The 19,165-nt window shown below is 34.3% G+C and overlaps 1 protein-coding gene across 4 annotated transcripts in view; it reads left to right on the forward strand.

Moving 5' to 3' along the window:
- Positions 1–9,122: 9,122 nt before the first annotated feature.
- The window catches only part of eIF4EHP (eukaryotic translation initiation factor 4E homologous protein), a 57,664-nt gene continuing 47,621 nt past the window's right edge, over positions 9,123–19,165 (forward strand). For 2 of the 4 annotated variants that reach the window (XM_075382009.1, XM_075382011.1), the window contains exon 1: positions 9,320–9,466. In XM_075382009.1, coding sequence (XP_075238124.1) covers positions 9,447–9,466 — 20 coding nt within the window. In that variant the 5' untranslated portion in view covers positions 9,320–9,446. Of the gene's footprint in view, positions 9,142–9,319; positions 9,467–9,498; positions 9,669–19,165 lie in introns of those variants that run through there. The other 2 variants (XM_075382013.1, XM_075382010.1) reach the window with 2 other exon arrangements.

Here is a 19,165-nt window from a genome sequence, read left to right on the forward strand (position 1 = left end):
GCTGAAATTAGGTACTGGGTACTGCTCTACTATGAAAAAAAGTTGAAAAAATGGCAAGTTAAAATTTTTTTTCTTTAATATTTATGGCAATGATGAATATGGATGTTGCAATTTCTTATAAAAACAAGCAAAGTATGCATAAGATTTTATAAATTAAAATTGATCTAGTGATTTTTTATGTAAGACTTGATGAACATTGAACATAACTGTTTTGATATGTATCAAATACCAGTAACAGAAAAAAAAAGTTTATTGTAGTCATTATAGAATGGAACACAGGAGTAAAAGTAGTCAAAGGTGCTTTTCAGCATATGCACTTTTTTGTAATCTCCATCAGGCATAAAGAAACAGTGGCATTTCAGTTTCGTGCAATAATACTAAAACTCTACTTTACACCTTTACTTCTTTAAAAAAGAATTTTAAGCGATCTAGTCCACAGTGCCTCCAGTGAAAAATAGATGAACTACATGGACTCTTTTCTATAAGGGAGTAAACCTTTAACTGAGTAATTGTTTCTTACTGCATATAAGTTGCATATTATAGAAGAAGCCGGTGATCGGTGGAGTGTAAAGTGCAATTGTCACCTACTTTTTTAACTGAATTAATACAATATATATTATAAATTATAACACTTATGTTTTCATATCAGTGTTGCGCATTTATGTAACTTATTGATTAACGTGAATATGTTGAAAAAGCCATCGTGGTCTGAATATAGAAAGCACTAAAAAAAGATAAAAGAGTTCTTTTATGTTTCCTGCATGGTTGGAAAGTAAAGGAAATGTAAAAGAAGCACAAGTTAAGTGCAAAAAGCGGCGATAAGTAAAAGAGCTGCAAGCCACTTCTATTAATGTTGTTGCGACAACTTATAAAGTCAGAATTGAGGAAGCCATCGATGAGGTATCCAGTCAGCGGCTTACCTGTCCGATAATTTTGCGTCATTACCCAATGTCGAGTTTCAGAAAGCTATCGATGTGATAGCTTGCAATCAGCACTTCCTTTTTACTGATGATCTTGCATCAACATCCAAAGACGAGATACAGGAAACTGTCAATTGAATTTGTCAATGAATTTACTAGTCAGCGTCCTCCTCTTGGTGAGTGCTAGTGCTAAATTCGATTTGATGAACTACTTTTTAAAGTTGATTTTAGTTAATTCGAAAAATTGATACTTGCTTAATCGAAATCTATGAATATTTCGATTTTTTTACCATTTTTATGGTACTCATAAATAATGAACAAAAAATGCTTTAATGCTCTAAGGACTTTTTAACATTCAAACATCTGCAAAATTCTTGGGACGAGATAATGAGTTTTGATTTAACTAACTGAAAAATTGGGATAAGCAGCAAAGCCTGAAGTTACTAAAAAAAGTAACTTCACCTGTGTTTAGGTGATTTACATAAAAGTGAACCCAAAAATGTGCCAAAATATTTTGCTTGGAATCGATATTTGGAAGAATATTGTTTGCACCTAATTGAAAATTAGTTTGACGAATGGAGAACTTGTAGTCAGCTTCATTGACCCTGTCACCCTGATACCTGCCAACTCCATTTCAAACTTTCCGCACTGTCAGTTTTCTAAATTAAGTAAAAATAAAATTCAGAAAGTGCAGTTAATATTGTAATGCAAAGGTGGCCCTTATGGAATAATGAATATTTTCATAAGTTTATGTAGATAGTATAGTAAACCATTGGAATTACGAAAAAGTGGACTCGATAATTCTCTGGTTATATTAAGAGCATTTTTGAAGATTATTTTACAAGTCGTGCATGAAAATTATATTTATATTTCATCTTCGTTTCAACTCATGCATATACATTTGACAATATTACAGAGTAGCTTTGTGAATCAATTGAAAAAAGCTTTAAATCGCGATACCTACGTTTTAGGTATTAACGTGCATAAGAAAATTATAAATTAATTTCTGTATATTATCGCCGGAGCACACCTTCTTCGAGTGTGACAGATGGACCGGCCACCGGAGAATGATAGATATCCACCAACTGACGCCGGAGACCATTGTCGATCACATGCTGCGGGGAAGGACGCAGTGGGACGCGGTTTCTTCGTTGGTCACAGGCATTCTGCGGACCAAAGCTGAGGAGGCGGCGATATGGAGAGCCGAGTAAGATCGGCCTGCTTCGATTTGTGGACACCGTGGATCAGAATAACTGCTGTTTTCTCGTCCTTTCGTAGTCTTAGTCTGAATTTGTTTTTTGCCTAAATTTGTTCGTGTTAGTATGTAGGATTTCTATGATTCATTTTGTGTTAGTTTCTAAGTTACTTGCACTGTCTCCTGCGGTGTGGCATACGCATATCACGGGGTGCAGGATGTTACGCGCGAGCCATATTTATGTCATTTGTACATTGTAATTTTGTTATTTTCAAGTGTATTTCTTTTTTTATCATTTTTTTTATTGGTTGTGTAGCGTGTATTGCGCACGCAAGTACGTGGATTAGGGAAGTGAATCCACTCTCATCGATGGATCTCTGCTCCAGTTCATGAATAGTTTCAACGGCAAATAATCGTGTGAATAAGTACGGTTTCCAATGGTTCTGCCATGCCATGAGATGCGATATCTGTTACTACCGTAGTATGTACGTTTATTGGGCTCACGTGCTTCATATGCAAAGACGTTGTTTTGTGGACAACTTTTAGTTTTAGATAGTTGTGTTTCATTTATTATTTTTCTTGCATGTTTGTAAATATATCTTAATTGTGTTTCATTTGTAAATTTTGCATGTAGGTCTGTAAATACATTTTAATTGTGTTTTTACTGAAGGTGCGGCGCATACATTTAGGACATTGCGCGATTAAAAGAAAAAAAAATTATACCACTGGGGTCGAAACGTGGAATCGGTGTAGGGCTAGGGAGGTAGCCTTAGGACGACTTGGTTCAGCGACACCAAGAGTGGCTGGGTCAGGTCGCTTCCGATGACGCATTAAGGACCCTCATGGTGTGAAAGGCGGGCGCGCATGACAGGGGGATATGAATGGGACATACCTGTACCCTGGAGTATGGTAGGGCTAGGAAGGGTAGCCCTCCTGGGAAGGGATATCTCGACATTCCAGAAGGGAGGGTCGGAATATTCTTATGATTCAGGGTGGACCCCGATGGAAGGGCCTGTTAGGGCTCTAAGTTAGGGGGGCGCTTCAACGACACGATCGAGGCAACATCTTTTTAGGCGATTTTCGGTCGTCCCCATAGTGTTTAAAATTTCTGTTTATTATATGGAACAACCATTGAATTTGCATTATATTTGCAGATTATATTTATATAAGCACTTTTTTATACAAGCACTTCTTTGATAATCACCCATGTGTATGATACAGTTAAAGTAAAATATTCAACTAACTAGGGGATCACTTAATAATCTGTTCCAGTTTTTTTTTACAGCCTGAATTCGGTTCATAAAATTTTAGATCTACATTAGAAAAATCTTTTGTTAAATAATTTATCATGATTCTATGTTTCTCTTATTGATAAATTCATGGTCACTTTTATGTTATCTGCAAACCCATTGTTGTTACAGAGGATGGTGTTACAACTCACTTACAGAGGAACAATAATGCTGAACTCGATGACCCTTCCTTTAAATTACCAATAGAGCGAGTGGAAAAATCTATGAGAATTCTTTAAGGTCCTTATCAGCTCTGTCTTGAACAGTATCCTGTGAAAATCATGGGCAAGGGGGACAATGCCAGAAATAAGTCTTTTACCTCTATTTGGTATGATAGTTAGAAATTGCTGGAATATAGTCCAATAAAAAACGCTTTTTACTGTTTCACTTGCCAGTGTTTTGGAATGAACACTTACAGATATACTGTGGATTGACAGAGAATGCTTTCATTTCTTCGTCGACTGCCTTGCTTGTTTTAAAACAAGCAAGGACCTTCAACTTGATGAGAAAAGAGAAACTGAATTAAAAATTAGAGAAAAGCAGCTCACAAAAATGTTATTTACATCAAGAAATTTATTGATATTGTTTGTACTTTAGCCAACAGAGGAAAATCACTGTGTGGGCATGATGAAAGAGAAGATAACAATGAAAAAGGGTTATTCCTTGAGATTGCCACCTAAATTAACAAAAATTGATGTATTGTAATAGATGAATTTTATCTCTTTAAAAATCAATCTAAAAAAAAAGAAGTGAATCATACAGGTGAGAAATAGATTGACTCCTTCTTGTTCTCCAAAGGTTCATGCCTCCTAACCCCCAAAATGATCAAAACTTCAATCTATTCAAACAACTTTTTTTGAGTATGATTTGCCATAAAAAAATTAAAGAATTAATAATGGTATCTATGTTTTTCAGGGTTCCTTCCCTCTTGTGCGCCCAACCTCTTCAGCCACCCAAGTTAAAAAAAAAATTGAAAAATTACACTATTTGAACATTTAATTTTCAAAATATCTTCCATATTGAAAAAAAATGTCAGATAATAAAGAAGAAGGTCACATGTTCTTGCCCTCTGAAAGGCTACTGGCCCTTGTCTCCCTCAATTAAATAAATTTGAAGAATATTTATATTCAAAGTTGTTTTTCAAAATTTGTTCTATCCTAAGAAATATGTATGTTCAACTCCAGTATTAGACTGTTATCCTCATATGTTTCTAACCCTCTTTCAACCACCTATATACTTACTGTAATATTGTATATTTCAATTCTTTTGTTTTATGAAAATGCATTCTACTGTTTAGAAAGAAAAAAATACATATAGTGTAAGATGTTTTAGTCTTCCTTTCCTCATGGGCCTCTACCATCCTTTCAATTAGCCAAAATATAATGTAAAATTGTAACCACTCTTTTTTAAAATGTGTTCTACTTTCTGAAAAAAATTAAAAAAGAATATAAAGTTGTTCAAGAAATTTGACCCTTCCTGTCCAACAAGAAACCTTCCAACTCCCTTTAATTCAAAATTAAAAGTTTGGAAAAGTCCCTCTTTCAAAGTGTGTAATTTCTTGAAAGCCAGTAAAAAGTTTATGATATTTAAACTTTGATCCGTCTTACCTACCCAGGCACTCTTAAGTTACTTTATCAATAAATAAGGAATTTTATAATATTCAAACTCTATTTTCAACCATTTTTCAAGGACATTTAAAAACCTTATTAATATCAAAGGCCGGGAACCACTTGTAACTGTTGCCCTTGTTTAATTAAAATTTTAATTTATTATTATTTCCTAAATTCAAATTAAAAAAGTTTAATCTTCTAATCATTTTTTTCAATGCTTGTATTCTTGGCGTGAGTTGGTTTTACATTGTACTTGTTTCTTTTTCAGCCTCCTCAAATCATGTCTGAGTCAGACATGGAAAGGAGGTAGACTCTCCTTGGCCAACCTCAAAGTACCCTTCACTTGTGAAAATATTTCAGTTAGAACTAAGTTAGCATTTGAAAATACCAATAATTGTTGACAACTGCTTACATAAAATGTCCATCAAAATACCTGATGCAAACAAGGCTTTTCTTGTTTAATTTTATATTATTTATATCTGAACATTTTTTTATTATGTAACAGCAGTGCCAGTTTTAATAAAATTTTTGTGTGAATTTAATCATAAACTATTACTGAAATGTTTCTTTTAACATGGGATAGAATACATTGTAGGACATTCCCACTTGAGAATCTTACAATTTTCAATGGTCTCTTCTGGCATATTAAAAGTTATATACATTTCTTTTTATCTATTTGGTGTTTATGAGATATATATCACTAGTATTTAACAGTATTTACCATTTCTGTAAGTGATTTTAGCACATGGGCACCACTTGCATGCAACTGGGGCTCTTGCTAGTCAGGTGATAATGGAACTAATGAATAGCTAATTAGGTGTGTCATAACTTGCAGTTAGATAATTATTTATTATCAAATAGAAGCTTGTTGATTTCTCAAAGTATGTAATTTTCTTTTAAAATATTCCAAGGGTTTGATTTTATGATCTGGATTTTTAGTTTCCCATGTCGAATTAATTTTGATGGCTTCATGCTTTCATCAGAGAGGACTTGAAAGCAAACAATGTTTCCAAAGGCCAAGTGTATAAAGTATAATTATTATAAAAAATAAACAAATTCTGCAATCAGGTTTATCTATTCTTTTTATTTTGCAATACTTGCTTGTACAATATATTAAAAAAAATTACATTTATGTAAATTTACAAATTTATGTTTCGACTCACTTCCAATTTGGATAGCACTCAAAACAATTTGGATAGCATTAGGATGGATTTGCATGAGCTAAAAATTCAGTTGGCAGAGTATTTCTTGGAAAGATCATTTTCTCTTCAAGAAAATGATTTCTTGAAGAGATGAGTACTGAATCTATTTAGTGAAAACAATGTTGTAGCTGCTAAGTTGAGATTCATGATCACTCATTTTAAATGTCTGCCGATTAAAAATATTAATCCCTTTTTACCTCTGTGAAAAGGGCTTTTTGTCTACGTTTGTGCTAAAAACTAAATATAGATATTGTCTTTTATCACTTGATAACAATTTACTTTTATGTTTCTAACTTCGATCCATTCATGAAGAAACCTTTAAATGAAACATAAATGCAACCATCTCATTCATTTATTTTCTTTACGTGTGCACTTATAAATGTAAGTAAAATGTTTATAATAAATTTTTTTTTCTCATAAAATGATTTCATTATTGTTTACATTTAAAGTTGTAGACTAATTTCATGATCCTCAGGTTGAGAAACACTGGTCTAGAAAGAAATTATATAAATACATTTCTTTATAAAATACTCCATTGTTGCCTTAAACATCAGAATCAGGATACCCACATCCTCATTCTTCAAATATTGCAGTGTTATCAAAGAAAATCAATTTCACTTGAATTAAAATTTTTGTTTTCTTTCTTTTTAGTGTTAAATTAGTGAGTGAAGTAGGTTCTTTGGTTGCAATGTTTTCTGTTGAAAATACGTTGCTATAATATATGCAGAATCTATTCCCACTTTCAGTTTACTTGGTTTCAGTTGAATAATATATAAATAAATAAGTTATTCTGGAGTGATAATGCAATAAAAATAGGTGAAATAAGGAAATAATAAGCTAATTGACTTTTTTGTTTGACATAATTTTAAAATAGACATTTTACTCACTAAGAATCTATAGTCTTGACAAATAGGTAGAATGAATAACAGAAGGCTTACAGGGGAAAAGATGGTAAAATTAATTTTTTAGTGTTTAATCTCAATAATAGTTGAATTTATCAAAATATGTTACCATTCTTCCTAACTGGTTACAAAATTACATGACATTTAATTTTTTGTTTTATTTTGTATAATAAAAAATATCTGATTTTAAGTTTTTGCATTGCTTTATTGAAAAAGAATGTTTTTGCACCCTCCATGAAAAAGAATGTTTCATATGCTAGAAATTGTGATTAATTTTATAATAAAGGAATTAAAGAAAAACATGCTCTAAACAACAATTTTTAGAAAAATTATCTTACAATTTCGTTTTTTTTTCATTAGTTTATTAACAAAATTGGTTGAATTATAGATAAAATATGCAGAAATCAATAATTTCTTAACGTTTTTTTTGAAAATAACATGGTGAATTTAGTAAACAAACTATAATTTCTTTGTAGTTAATCAAAGAATATGGTAATGGATTTGTTTTTTAATCTTGTTTAATAACAGTATCAAAGATTAACTTTATCTTTTCTGTAAGTTCATGCTATGTAAAGTTTTACATCTTTCATCATAGAATATTAATCAAAATTATAATCAGTTTAAAAAAAAATCTTTTTAAGCTTGAAACAGTGAAATTGAATAAGAGAAATTATAACAACTCTACTGATAAATAATGTCAAATCTTGAAAAGAACATTAACAATAGAAATATTTTTATTTTATTTTTTCTAATGTTTACAATGCAATATTCAACTAGTGAACAATAAGCAACCCCTCCACGTCCCAATGAGATGAGGATGATATCTATGATATGTAAATGAGGTGTACTCTGAGGATGATCGACTCAGGTCGATCATCCCTCTGAAGTAATACCTTAATTGTGGTTCCAGAGGCTAAACACAAAAGAGAGAGGTCGATCATTGCTGAGACGTTTGGTTAGTTGAACCGACATACACCTATATCCACTACCTAGTGTTCAAATCTGTATTAAATCAACTAGCACTTAAAACTATTCAAACCTCAGAACCAGTGACAGCTCATGTATAGGCATTGTGTAACTGCAGCAGCCCTATTTCCATTTGATATTATTGATAAAATTTTATATAATGAGTCCTTCTTTCTTTATACTTGTACTTGTTCTTTATATAATCCTTAAGCTTAATGTCAGTAGCCATCCCTAAGTTTATAAGAGAAATAAAAAAAACCTTTGTATGGAACTGTTCGCTTTACAGTTACAGTGGCATGGTGTTTGGCTGCTGTGCGCATGCGCACATAGGAAGCTGCATGCGAGGCTGCGACAGAGGTCGCTCCCGCAGTGCCGACCCTAACATGGAAGGAATATGAAAGTGGTTTAGCTGTTTTTTCAGTAATATTCAGAAGATGGCAGAAAGCAATGCTCTTTGATTGCCAAATCTGCTCAAAATCTGCTGGAAGGGCGAAAGAGAAGGTAATTAGCAAAAATTAATTATGTACTTGTTTCTGTGTACATAGAAATTTAAATTAAGCATCACTGGACTACAGTGTTTTAAGCGGACATTTTTATTAAGTTATTATCTAATAATACTAAAAAATATTATTTGCATTGACATTTTATTTTTTATTCGGTAAAACCGAATATGGTATTTAAGCACAATGTATTTTGTAGAATTAGATTATTATCCTGCTCTCAGCTATTCTATTTGATTCATTTTTTTCGGTTCTTTTATTTTACAGAAAAACTTTAACCAGAAAAAAATTTTCTGCAGCAGCAACCCCACTAATTTTAGCTTCGAGCCGCCACTGCTCAGAACCTTAGAACAATAGAAATATGGACTACTAAAGTACCATACCACATGTTTGAGCGCACACAAAAAAATTTGAGGAACAATCTTGTTTTACAATTAACCGCTAGATTCGCTATTACAAATTATAAATTAATTACCACATTTCAATAAGGAATATGCCTCGTGTGATATTTATACGCTAAATGTGTTATATATTCGTCTTAACGCCAATTAAAGAAGGTAATTTTAAAATTACGAATATTTTTTATGTCTCATTATTTGGAGTTATAAAATAAGGTTTTTGTTTTACTTATTTTTATGTCAACAGATTAAAAAATAAAATGATTAAAATAACTACAGTTTACGATTATTATTTATCAATATAGAAAAATTAACCATCTGTAGCTGATGGAATTTAATTATAAGGCAGCTTTTCGAGATTATTTCGTTCCAAGATTATAGATGATACTACATTGGTATCCTTGTCTGATGTTCACCTGGGTGTTGAATTAACCTATGTGTTCGTTTACGTGTTGGATGTGAACATGACGAATAAGTTTGAAGCGTAAGTATGTAATTTTGGATGCTCATCGTTTAAGTTATTTCGTGGAATTGTTGTTGTATATGTCGTTTTTTTTATTTTGAAGGTTTTGGACTTACGTACCTTTTATTTTTAGGAGATTATGTTTTTGATGGTTGTGTTCAACATAGCCTTTATAAAACTGATTTTTTTATTGTTGAAAAACTAACCATATGGAAAAAATCAGGTAAGTTGCTTTGACCTGATATAGTATAAAATTGTAGTGATTTGTATTAAAATTATTTTATTTAACTATCCATTGTAAACACTTATAAAATCAATCGTTGGTTGCAGTGTGTACTTCCATGGTATACATTGATGTATTGTTAAGAACTTCCTGGAAAAGTATGTTTCGGATGCTTATCAAGAATATTAAAGTCCTTCAGGAAGAGTTTTTTTTATAGTTGTAGGTTTTTATGGTGTAGCAATAGTTTGGCCTAAGAAACTTAAAAATATTGAGAAATACAAAAAGCAAGATACCAAAATTTTTGTTTTTGGCAATTCCATATCTTTGTTTTAAAGTAAGAGGAAGCAGAATTTTGATAAATAATTGTTGACTAATGAAAAATGATTGAGAAAACGGACACTTTTTTTAAAATTATTAAAAAAATCTTTTAATAAGATCTTTTGCAAAGAGTATCTATTAAACCAAGGTTGTGGTTGATGTTCTTTCTACATTGTGCAGTTAAGAGTGAGAAATTCATGTATTTTCACCCTTATGTTTTGTGATTGGGAGTTGCATTTTTCCAACATTTAATTTAAATAGTAACATTCAGTATGTGTTTTTATTTTTGGTAAAGTTTTTGAAACCTTTGTATGGAAAAAGATTGGAGTTTGAAAGTAAAGCATAGGAGAATTCACCTTAGACTTTATGACTACTTTCCGTAAGGGAATTATTAAAAAATTTTCTCTTTAACAAAACCAGTCTGAAATGTTGTGACTCCTGCCGTAAAGGTGACATTAGTTTAGACTGAATTTCATGAATTTGCCTTTTACTTTATTTTTAAAGAGTATACAGGAATGACAGATTTTGGACATTTATATGTGGTTAATGAACTATCAGAAGGTGGGAAGGTAATCAAAGAATTTGGCTGACGAAAACTGATAGCTTTAAGATTATATTAAAGGGAATATGCAATAAATAGAAATAAACTTTGAAAAATATTCTGTCTAAAATATATTTTTTCCTCATCTTATTGGACTCAGAAAATTGCAGGTTTTGTCTGTTTGGAAGATCATCAGAAACATATACAATTCGGTACAAGAAAATAAAATTAAGCAAGATGAATCTTCAGAAATATTTTAGGAAAACCAAGAGAGGATAGGATCAAAATGAAATAAGTATAGATATTAAACAAAGTTTGGGGTTTGCAAATATAGGAAAATGTAGAAGTGATGTGTTCACTTAAATAGAATAGAGGATCAAAGTAAACCCAAAATATGGAAGTGTAAAAAAAGACATCTGATGAAGTGAAAAAAGACCTAAATAATATTGGTATTGGAGAATATTATTTTTTTACAACAAAGCTTACACTCCAGCTCAGTGTAACTAGATATGATAAAGAAAGAAGAAAATGTACCTTCAAAATGTGCTTTTAGAATTTTGTCAATTTGTCAAGTAATTGAGATGTAAATTGAATTACTGTTGCATTGCTTCATGTCAGTGTAACAAAAACCACTGCTACTACCAATATTTTGATCATATTATTTATGCAGGGTATGTTGATGTTTAAATCTATGTGAGCTACAACTGTTGTGCGATTACGTGTGAACAAATTGATTTACAGTATTTTGCATATCGTGTATCGGAATATGCTTCATTACAGAACTCACAGATTCATCATTAAGTTCATTTAAATTTTCATAAAATTTCAGCCTAAGACACTATGAATTTTTAACAGTAGTTGGAAGAAACAATTTTGTGTTATAAGAGATTGAGTAGTCTTTCATCTATGATTGTAATACTGAAGGTCGCAAGTCATTTTTATTTTTACATAGGGAAGCAATGTTTTAAAATTCTCTTGAATTAAAGATTTTAAAACATAATGCAAAACAGTAAATTTACAAAAGGATTTTCAATTAATTAAAACTCAGATTTTAAAGCTTTATGATGTAATCTAATATAGAACAGATTGCACATTTATTTATTTACTAAATTTTCGCATTGAAAGATTGCTGTGAAAAATTATTTCAAAAATACCTATGATTACTTTACACAAAACATCTTTAACTAATAGCATAAGCTAATAAACCCACTAAAGATTGGTTTACATATACGATTGGAAAAGTCACCCATTGTTACTTAACCTGTGTGTTGCATGAGAGTTAGTTCAGTGAATGTGGCTTGAAAAGATCATTTTCATGAATAATTTGGAAATTATTACAGTAGAAATAGATTTCATTTCTTAGATTCACCTTATTTATGTGTACTTCTTAAAAGGTATTGTTACTAGCAGAATTTTACAAAATGGAAGTTATCAGTTAAAATCTGTTCTTCCCCTCCCCAAATACTCTTGAGAACTATTAACCAATCAGTAAATTTATTTGTCAGATATAAAGGATTCTTCAGAATCCTATTGTTAAGAAGGTAACCAACATTATTTATAAAATATCTACTGCAGATTCGTAAAAATAATAATAAAATAAAAAAACTATTGTATATAATTTATTTCTCCATGCTGTGAAGTTAAAAATAATTTGAACAGTTAAATAAAAAACCAAAGGAAATAAAAAGAATTAGAAGTTATGTGTTTATATCAATAATTATCTAGTACAAGATGATCAGGGAAATGGGGAATTCTGAAATTTGTGTTGGCAGCCTTGGGTAAGTCTCAGCATTGAAAAACTTATAGGAGCCAGCTCACACCATCTTATCATTTAGTTATCATGGATACTTGGATTAACGTGTAACGTGCTTTTGATATCACAGCATTTAAAAAAATAATGATAGTGGAGACTATGCATAGGGAATTCCACTGCCAGTTTAATTTAGGATAAGTCGAGTTGGAGATTTCATACAGTGAACACATGTGTTTGATCGTTCTGTGTTTTTTCTTGGGTTTTTGGTTTTCTATTGGATTGGACGGTTGGTAAGTGTCAGTGGAATTTTTTCATATTGTGTTTGTGTTTTATATGATTCTGGTTAATGGACTATATTTTTTTTAGTTTTTTGTGACTTCATCCGTATTGCTGTTAACAATAAGGTTCACATTTGTGTGTTCCGTGGTGTTGCAGGTTTGTACGTGTGGCTGAGTTGTTTGTGGCTCTTTAGTTGTAAACAAGTCTATCACTTTTACTGGTGATCTGGGAATTTTTATAAGTCCTAATAGAGATTATTAGGGGGAACTATTTTCATTATAACTCCCTTTCAGTACATTCTATTTTCTCATCCCCATTTTGGGTCATTTCCTATTGTTTGGTGGGCTGGCCCAAATTCTCTCCCCCAACACCTATCGGGTGGAGTATCAAATTATATGTTTTTTGATACTGAATTAGGAGATAAAGGAGAAAATACTGGTATGAAACCTGCGAATCCTTTCAGGGCCTCTTAAGGCCTGGGAGCGATCTCTGGTGAGTTCCCCAACCAATGGGGAGGTTACCATGATAGTATCGGACAAAGAGAAGTGGTTGGTGGTGGAGGTTACCCCAACAGAGGCCAGGAAAAAAGAATTAGATGAAAAAAGGAAAAAGGAGGATAGGAAGAGAAAACTGTTGTCAAGCAATGATGAAAGGGCTGTGGATGATGGGCTGGTCTCACTGATCGGAAACCTGGACATAGTAAGTGGAATCCTTCAGAAGGGGCTGTCAATAGAAACTTCAAGAGGGAAATAAAACAGGTTCAGTGGGAGATTGCTACTGGTCGAACAGATTTCTGCATATTAGGAAGTTCTATCAATTAGAACATTGAGGAAACCATTTCAGAAGGTGGCGACTGACTGTTGATCAGAGCATTGAAGGAACCATCTCAGGAGGTGGTGACACAGACTCCTGTGATGTACAGGTCACAGGCAATTAGAGAAGCACTTGAAGGGTTGGAGGATGAGGTGCTATAGGAATTGTTAAGAGAAGTTAGCAAAAGGAGGTTTTCTTGGATAACCACTATTCATGGATAGTTTGGATGAATTGAAAGGAGTTCTTGTTGGATGGGCAGAATGTTTTTGTAAGGGATTTTATTGCTAAAATGTCACTCTTGGGAGGAGAGTGACTGACTGCAGGGGTTATGCACTAATGGAGGTGATGACAGGGCTCGGTTTTGGAGAACTGCATGATGGTGAGGTGCCCACCTTTCACAGGGGTGGCAGCTACTCAGTCATTGATGCCACCCTTGTGAGCAGGTGGAGAAATTGTGTTACTGGGTGGTTTGTTACAAAAGATATATCTCTCAGTGACCATAGGGCGATAGTTTTTGTAATGGAAGCACAATTAGACCTGCGTAGAAGGTGGGTGCCTAAGCCAGCATTAATGGAGACCAGAATCACAGGGTTTGAGTGGGCAATTTCCAGTTGGTTTGCTAGGGAATAATGTGTGATCCTGGAACTGCTGTCTGCAATAGTAAAGAATTTCCAGGAAGAGTTTGACTAGTCCTGGAATAGTGAACAGGGCCTGCGAAGGAAGGTGGTCTGATGGTGGACACCAGAGATTGCCAGGTTGAGGAGTTTGTGCTGGAAGGCCAGGAGGGCCTTTCAGAGATGTACAAGGGATGGCGAGAGGAGGGATGCCCTGCGGGAGAGGAGGCATTTGCAGGCCAAGGCTGCATTGAAACGGGCTATAAAAGAGTCCAAGCGATGGAGGTGGATTTGAGTAATGAGCTAGAGATATGTGGGAGAATGCCTTCAAGATAGTTTCTAAAAAGTTTGGGAGAAAACTGCTGATATTGGGCCCTCAATTGCTAAGGAAAGTGGTGAGGACACTTTTCAGAAGGACCTGTTATGGAATATAGCCTGTGACGGGGTCCTGGGGGCTAGGTTTCCTGAGGGGGGTGCAACTATTTGTGTTCGCAGATGATCTGGCTTAGGTCATCTGCAAGAGGACGAAGCAGGATGTCATGGACGCCGGCAACCTCTCGCTTGACATCATCGGGAGCTAAATGGAGATGAACAGATTGTGTATCGCAGTGGAAAAGACCACATTCAATTAATCACACATCTCAGAAAAGGTTGGCCTGAGACTATACAAGACTACACTTCACTTACACTCATATATATCATCCTCTGAAGTGTAATACGTGACTGATTCCTGTAGGCAAAACAGGAAAAGAAACAGTATTTCATAAGCAGAAAATAGCAAGACTTTTTGAGTCACTGTCATAAGAAGCCCACAACTGTGCATTGCACAGTTCAGGTGTTTAATGAATACTGTTGCAGGATTTTACCACTCGTACAAGTTGTAGATTTCCAGGAACTGAAACCATCGTCACATAATGCACTATTAATTCTATAAATGAATGGATGTAAATATAAATAAGAGTAGTGACTATGTTAAGAAACTGCACGTTAGACAAAGTCCATTTCCTCCTTAGCGGATTTTTTAATAAACAAAATTTAGTTTTTGTGTCAAGAGAATCCTACAGCCATACCAGTGCCTACTATGTAGCTATGTATGGTGTGATGTGCAGGGTGATTGTATAGTATAATAGGCCCTTTTTTTTTTTTTGAAAATTATTGTCTTATGATTATAATCATATCAGATCAATACATTGCCGTACTGAAAAGCATTGTTACATAAAAACTGCAGATAGTTCTGCAAATTTTTGACATCGCTGGATTCCAAAAAGATGGATCAACATCACACTCAGCATGAATATCAAAGGTATGCTGGTTGCCAATTGTTTGACAACCATATAATTTTGAGAAATGTGAAATTCCATGGCCTTGCAGATCTCCTGATTTGGCAGTGTGAGATTTCTTTTTGGATCACCTTTAAGCAAAATGTGTAGTAGTTGAACTACTGTGACAGAAGAACTAAAAGCCAAGATTTCAACTGCAGTTTTTGAAATTACTGTTATGTCTCATCAAATCATGCAGAGTTTCACTATTAGACTGCAAGAATATCTTCGCAGACAGATGTGATCTGTGTTGTGATCATAACTGGAAGATATAAAATAGATTTTGTGTATGTATTCATAATCATGTTTTTTTCTATTTAAAGGTTATAATTAAATTTATTAAGTATATTTTTTTCATTAGAATATTTAATTTTCAAAATTTCCCATTTTCCTGAATCACCTGTAATTTTTAAAAATAATATGGTGATAATGGGATTGATTGACATTCAATGTAACATATACAGTTGACCCTTGATAACATGAACCTTAATAACTAAAGAGTTATGCAGGTAATGCAGATTTTTATTTTGTTTTCAAAGAGAAAACTTGCCGTGTTAAAAAAAAAACCGTGGATAACTCAAAAATATAATTGTGAGACTTCTATAAGTCTGAAGTAATCAAAGAATTACCTCTGTGACTCTAAAATCTATCTCTAAATCAAATCCTTACACTGTGTTACCTCTGTTATTCAAACATTATCTCTATATCTCGAAGTTCTTGTCGTGTAGCCTGGTTAACTTGAATTCCTATTCTGGTAAACAAGCATATTGTAACTTTAAAATTTCTGCCAACAGTTGCCAGTGTAGCATGTTCTCACTTGTGAATGATCATTGCCCTCTTGTTTGGGTTGTTAACTTCATTTATAAATAAAGTTGTGGCATAATGATGTACATCCCAATCCCGTAGGGGAAGACACCTCCCCTACGAATCATTTGTGGTGATTCGATCGCCACACCACCCCCTCCGTTCCTAGTCCTGAAGGGCTTTACCAGAGGTCGTCTTCAGACCCTCTAACTGATTACATCTCAGTCACCAACCAGGCCTCAGTTGGGATGCCACTGATGCAAGTGCAGACATTTACATCAGTTAAAACCAATAACTCGACCAATGCCTTCAGTTTAGGCTTCTGTCGGACATCTTCAGTTTTTCTATCATACAGTATCACCCTCTGAACTAGCTAACCGAATTCGTTAAAGCACAAACCTAGCACCTAGCCCAGTTACAATAGAAACACTTATAACTAAATGTCTCAAACTCGACTAAGTAACGAGTCAAATGCAATGCCAAACTCACGCCACTCAAAATTTTTTATACGTAACAATGAAATTCAGACCTACATTCCATCACTCACTACAAAGTACACCATTTAACTGATTTATGAAAAATGGACTCCAATCTGGTCTACAAGGGAGTCTAGGACAGACCTTTTACTCTCACCCAGCTCCATCTCAGAGTCTTGCATGACATTTACTTCATCACACTCGAAGATCACTCTTGGCAAGACAGTGCCATACCTCATGGCTGCATGGATTACCATGCCCTCAGTAGTGTTGCTATTCTAACCAAACTGACCGAGGCTTGCTGCCAATACGCCTACATCCGACCAATCAAGTGTCACGGATGAAACTCTAGCCACCCAGGAACCTACTCCGTTTAAACACCTTCAACCAACCTATGTAATGCAAGAAAATAAAGGAAACCAACCATTCTCCATGGACCTTCCAATTAATTCTGAGATCCGGAAAGGAGTTCACCTTCTCAAGTTCCTTAACTACTCTGGTACGTTCAGCTTCGTACCAGGGACAGACTTAGAGAATGTTGTCCACTGTGTCAACCTCACAATCCAGGCACAAGCCCAATCTATTAAATAAAACCTAGCCAAACTTCCGCCCGTAAAGACACCATGCCTGGAAAGGAATTGTGTAATGTTCTGATTAGGGAAATATCCACTTAACCGTACGCAAATCAGTCACAGTTGGGAATATACCATGTGTGCAATGACCAGTAGGTGAGTCATTCCACCTGGCCTGCCAAGATGCAGAGCCTTGTTCCTCAATCTCTTCTTGGAAATATAACGTTCCTTACGTTCAGTGGCAGAAACCGCGGACAACAGCCAAAAATAAGGAGGCGCTGGGTTTTCAAGAAAAAGCCCCTATAACACCTAAAGATCATGCGATGAGCCCAAATAGGTGCAGCATACAACGTAATAGCCTCGCTGACACCCTTATAAACAGTATGCATGATATGAAAAATCAGGATGGATAATTCTGTGAATTCAAAAAAGGTATCAATGGCCTTCTTGACAACTTATTGAAGGTGCTCCTTGATTCAAAGATTCTGATCAAGGATTACACCCAAGTATTTCTGAGCAGAAACATATCTTATAGGAAAGCTGGCCATTGAGACTCACGCCCAATGTGAAATGGCCAGCTGACCATTTCAGCAACATCATTGTGGTTTTTTCCAAACTGAAAATCATCTTATGCTGGAGACTCCACAACCTCAGAATTTCACATGCATGGACAGCTAGCTCTAAATTCTATCTCATTCTGCTAGTCCCCCTCAACCAGCAATAGCAATCATCTGCTTAAGCAATGATGCAGTAGCCACTAGGCAGTCTCAGCTGCAACATAGGATCGAACTCAATAATCCAAAGAAGCGGATTCAGTACATTGCCCTGCAGGCATCCTTTGGACAGGGTCTTCCCCCATTTCTGAGCTGCCATCATGAAGGGCAACAGTCCGATGGCTGAATAACTTGAGAGAGTTTCTATTTCATTCCGTGTACAATCATGCTTCTGCATTTGAAACAAGGCAGAGGGCCACTATAAGTTGTTAAAAGCCCTGGATATATCCAGAAAAATACCTAGCACGTACTTACATACACTGCAGGAATCAATATTCATTACTCTCAGTATAGCGCCCTCCGTGCTGTTGCCAGGTCAGAAGCCATATTGGCTGTCCATCAACAAATGCTCAGAAGTTAACCTACTATTAATACGGAGATACAAAATTTTTTCAAAAACTTTACCAATCACAAGCAAGAGCATCAAAGGCTGGTAAGAACATTGGTTCTTCTTACCAGCCAATCATATTGGGGATCTTTGTCGCCACCCTTAAAAAGCAGTATCAATTCTCCATGCTTCCAACAGGCTGGGAAATATCCAGCAGAAAGCAAACTATTATAAACTAGTCAGGTGACAGAATCACTGGTAATGAGTGAACAAGGAGTTCCAATGTAATGGTAATGCAATCATAGTCAGGACCATATCACAATGCCATATCGTTTATGCCGTGCCATAGGCACGGCATAGACAGAGCATATCAGGTGATTGTGATATGTCACAATCACCTGACGAACCTCTGTCTCTGTAAAATCAAGAGATTGTTCCTCAGTATGGAACCCTGTGCAACATATTGAAATTAAATACAGTGCAATGACTACTAAGAAAGGTGAACAGTTGAAGATAAATTTAAAATTATCCAAGCAATGAACGCATACAATTTCACTGATTTAGCAAGGAAATGATACAACTTTGAAGAATGCCAAAGATTCTGAAACTAGTAATTGAATGTAATTTACAATGTCAGCTGAAAAGTGAAGTTGAGTTTCCTGATATTGAAAAGTGTATGATTGATTGATGTTGAACAGAGACAAAACATAGCTTTGGGAGGCCCCACTTTTGAAAGAAAAAGAACATTTTTCTAAAAGTTTTGGTCATGTACAATTTAAGATGAGTAATGAGTTGCCTAGAAAATTAAAAAAAAAAAAAACAGCATAACATTATTTTTAAGAAAAATTGTGATGAAAGTGCAAACAAAAGTTGTGTGTTGTAAGTTTCATTGTCAGAGATGATTGAA

This window comes from Lycorma delicatula, chromosome 1 (genome assembly GCF_047948215.1).
Source record: "Lycorma delicatula isolate Av1 chromosome 1, ASM4794821v1, whole genome shotgun sequence".
NCBI lineage: Eukaryota > Metazoa > Arthropoda > Insecta > Hemiptera > Fulgoridae > Lycorma > Lycorma delicatula.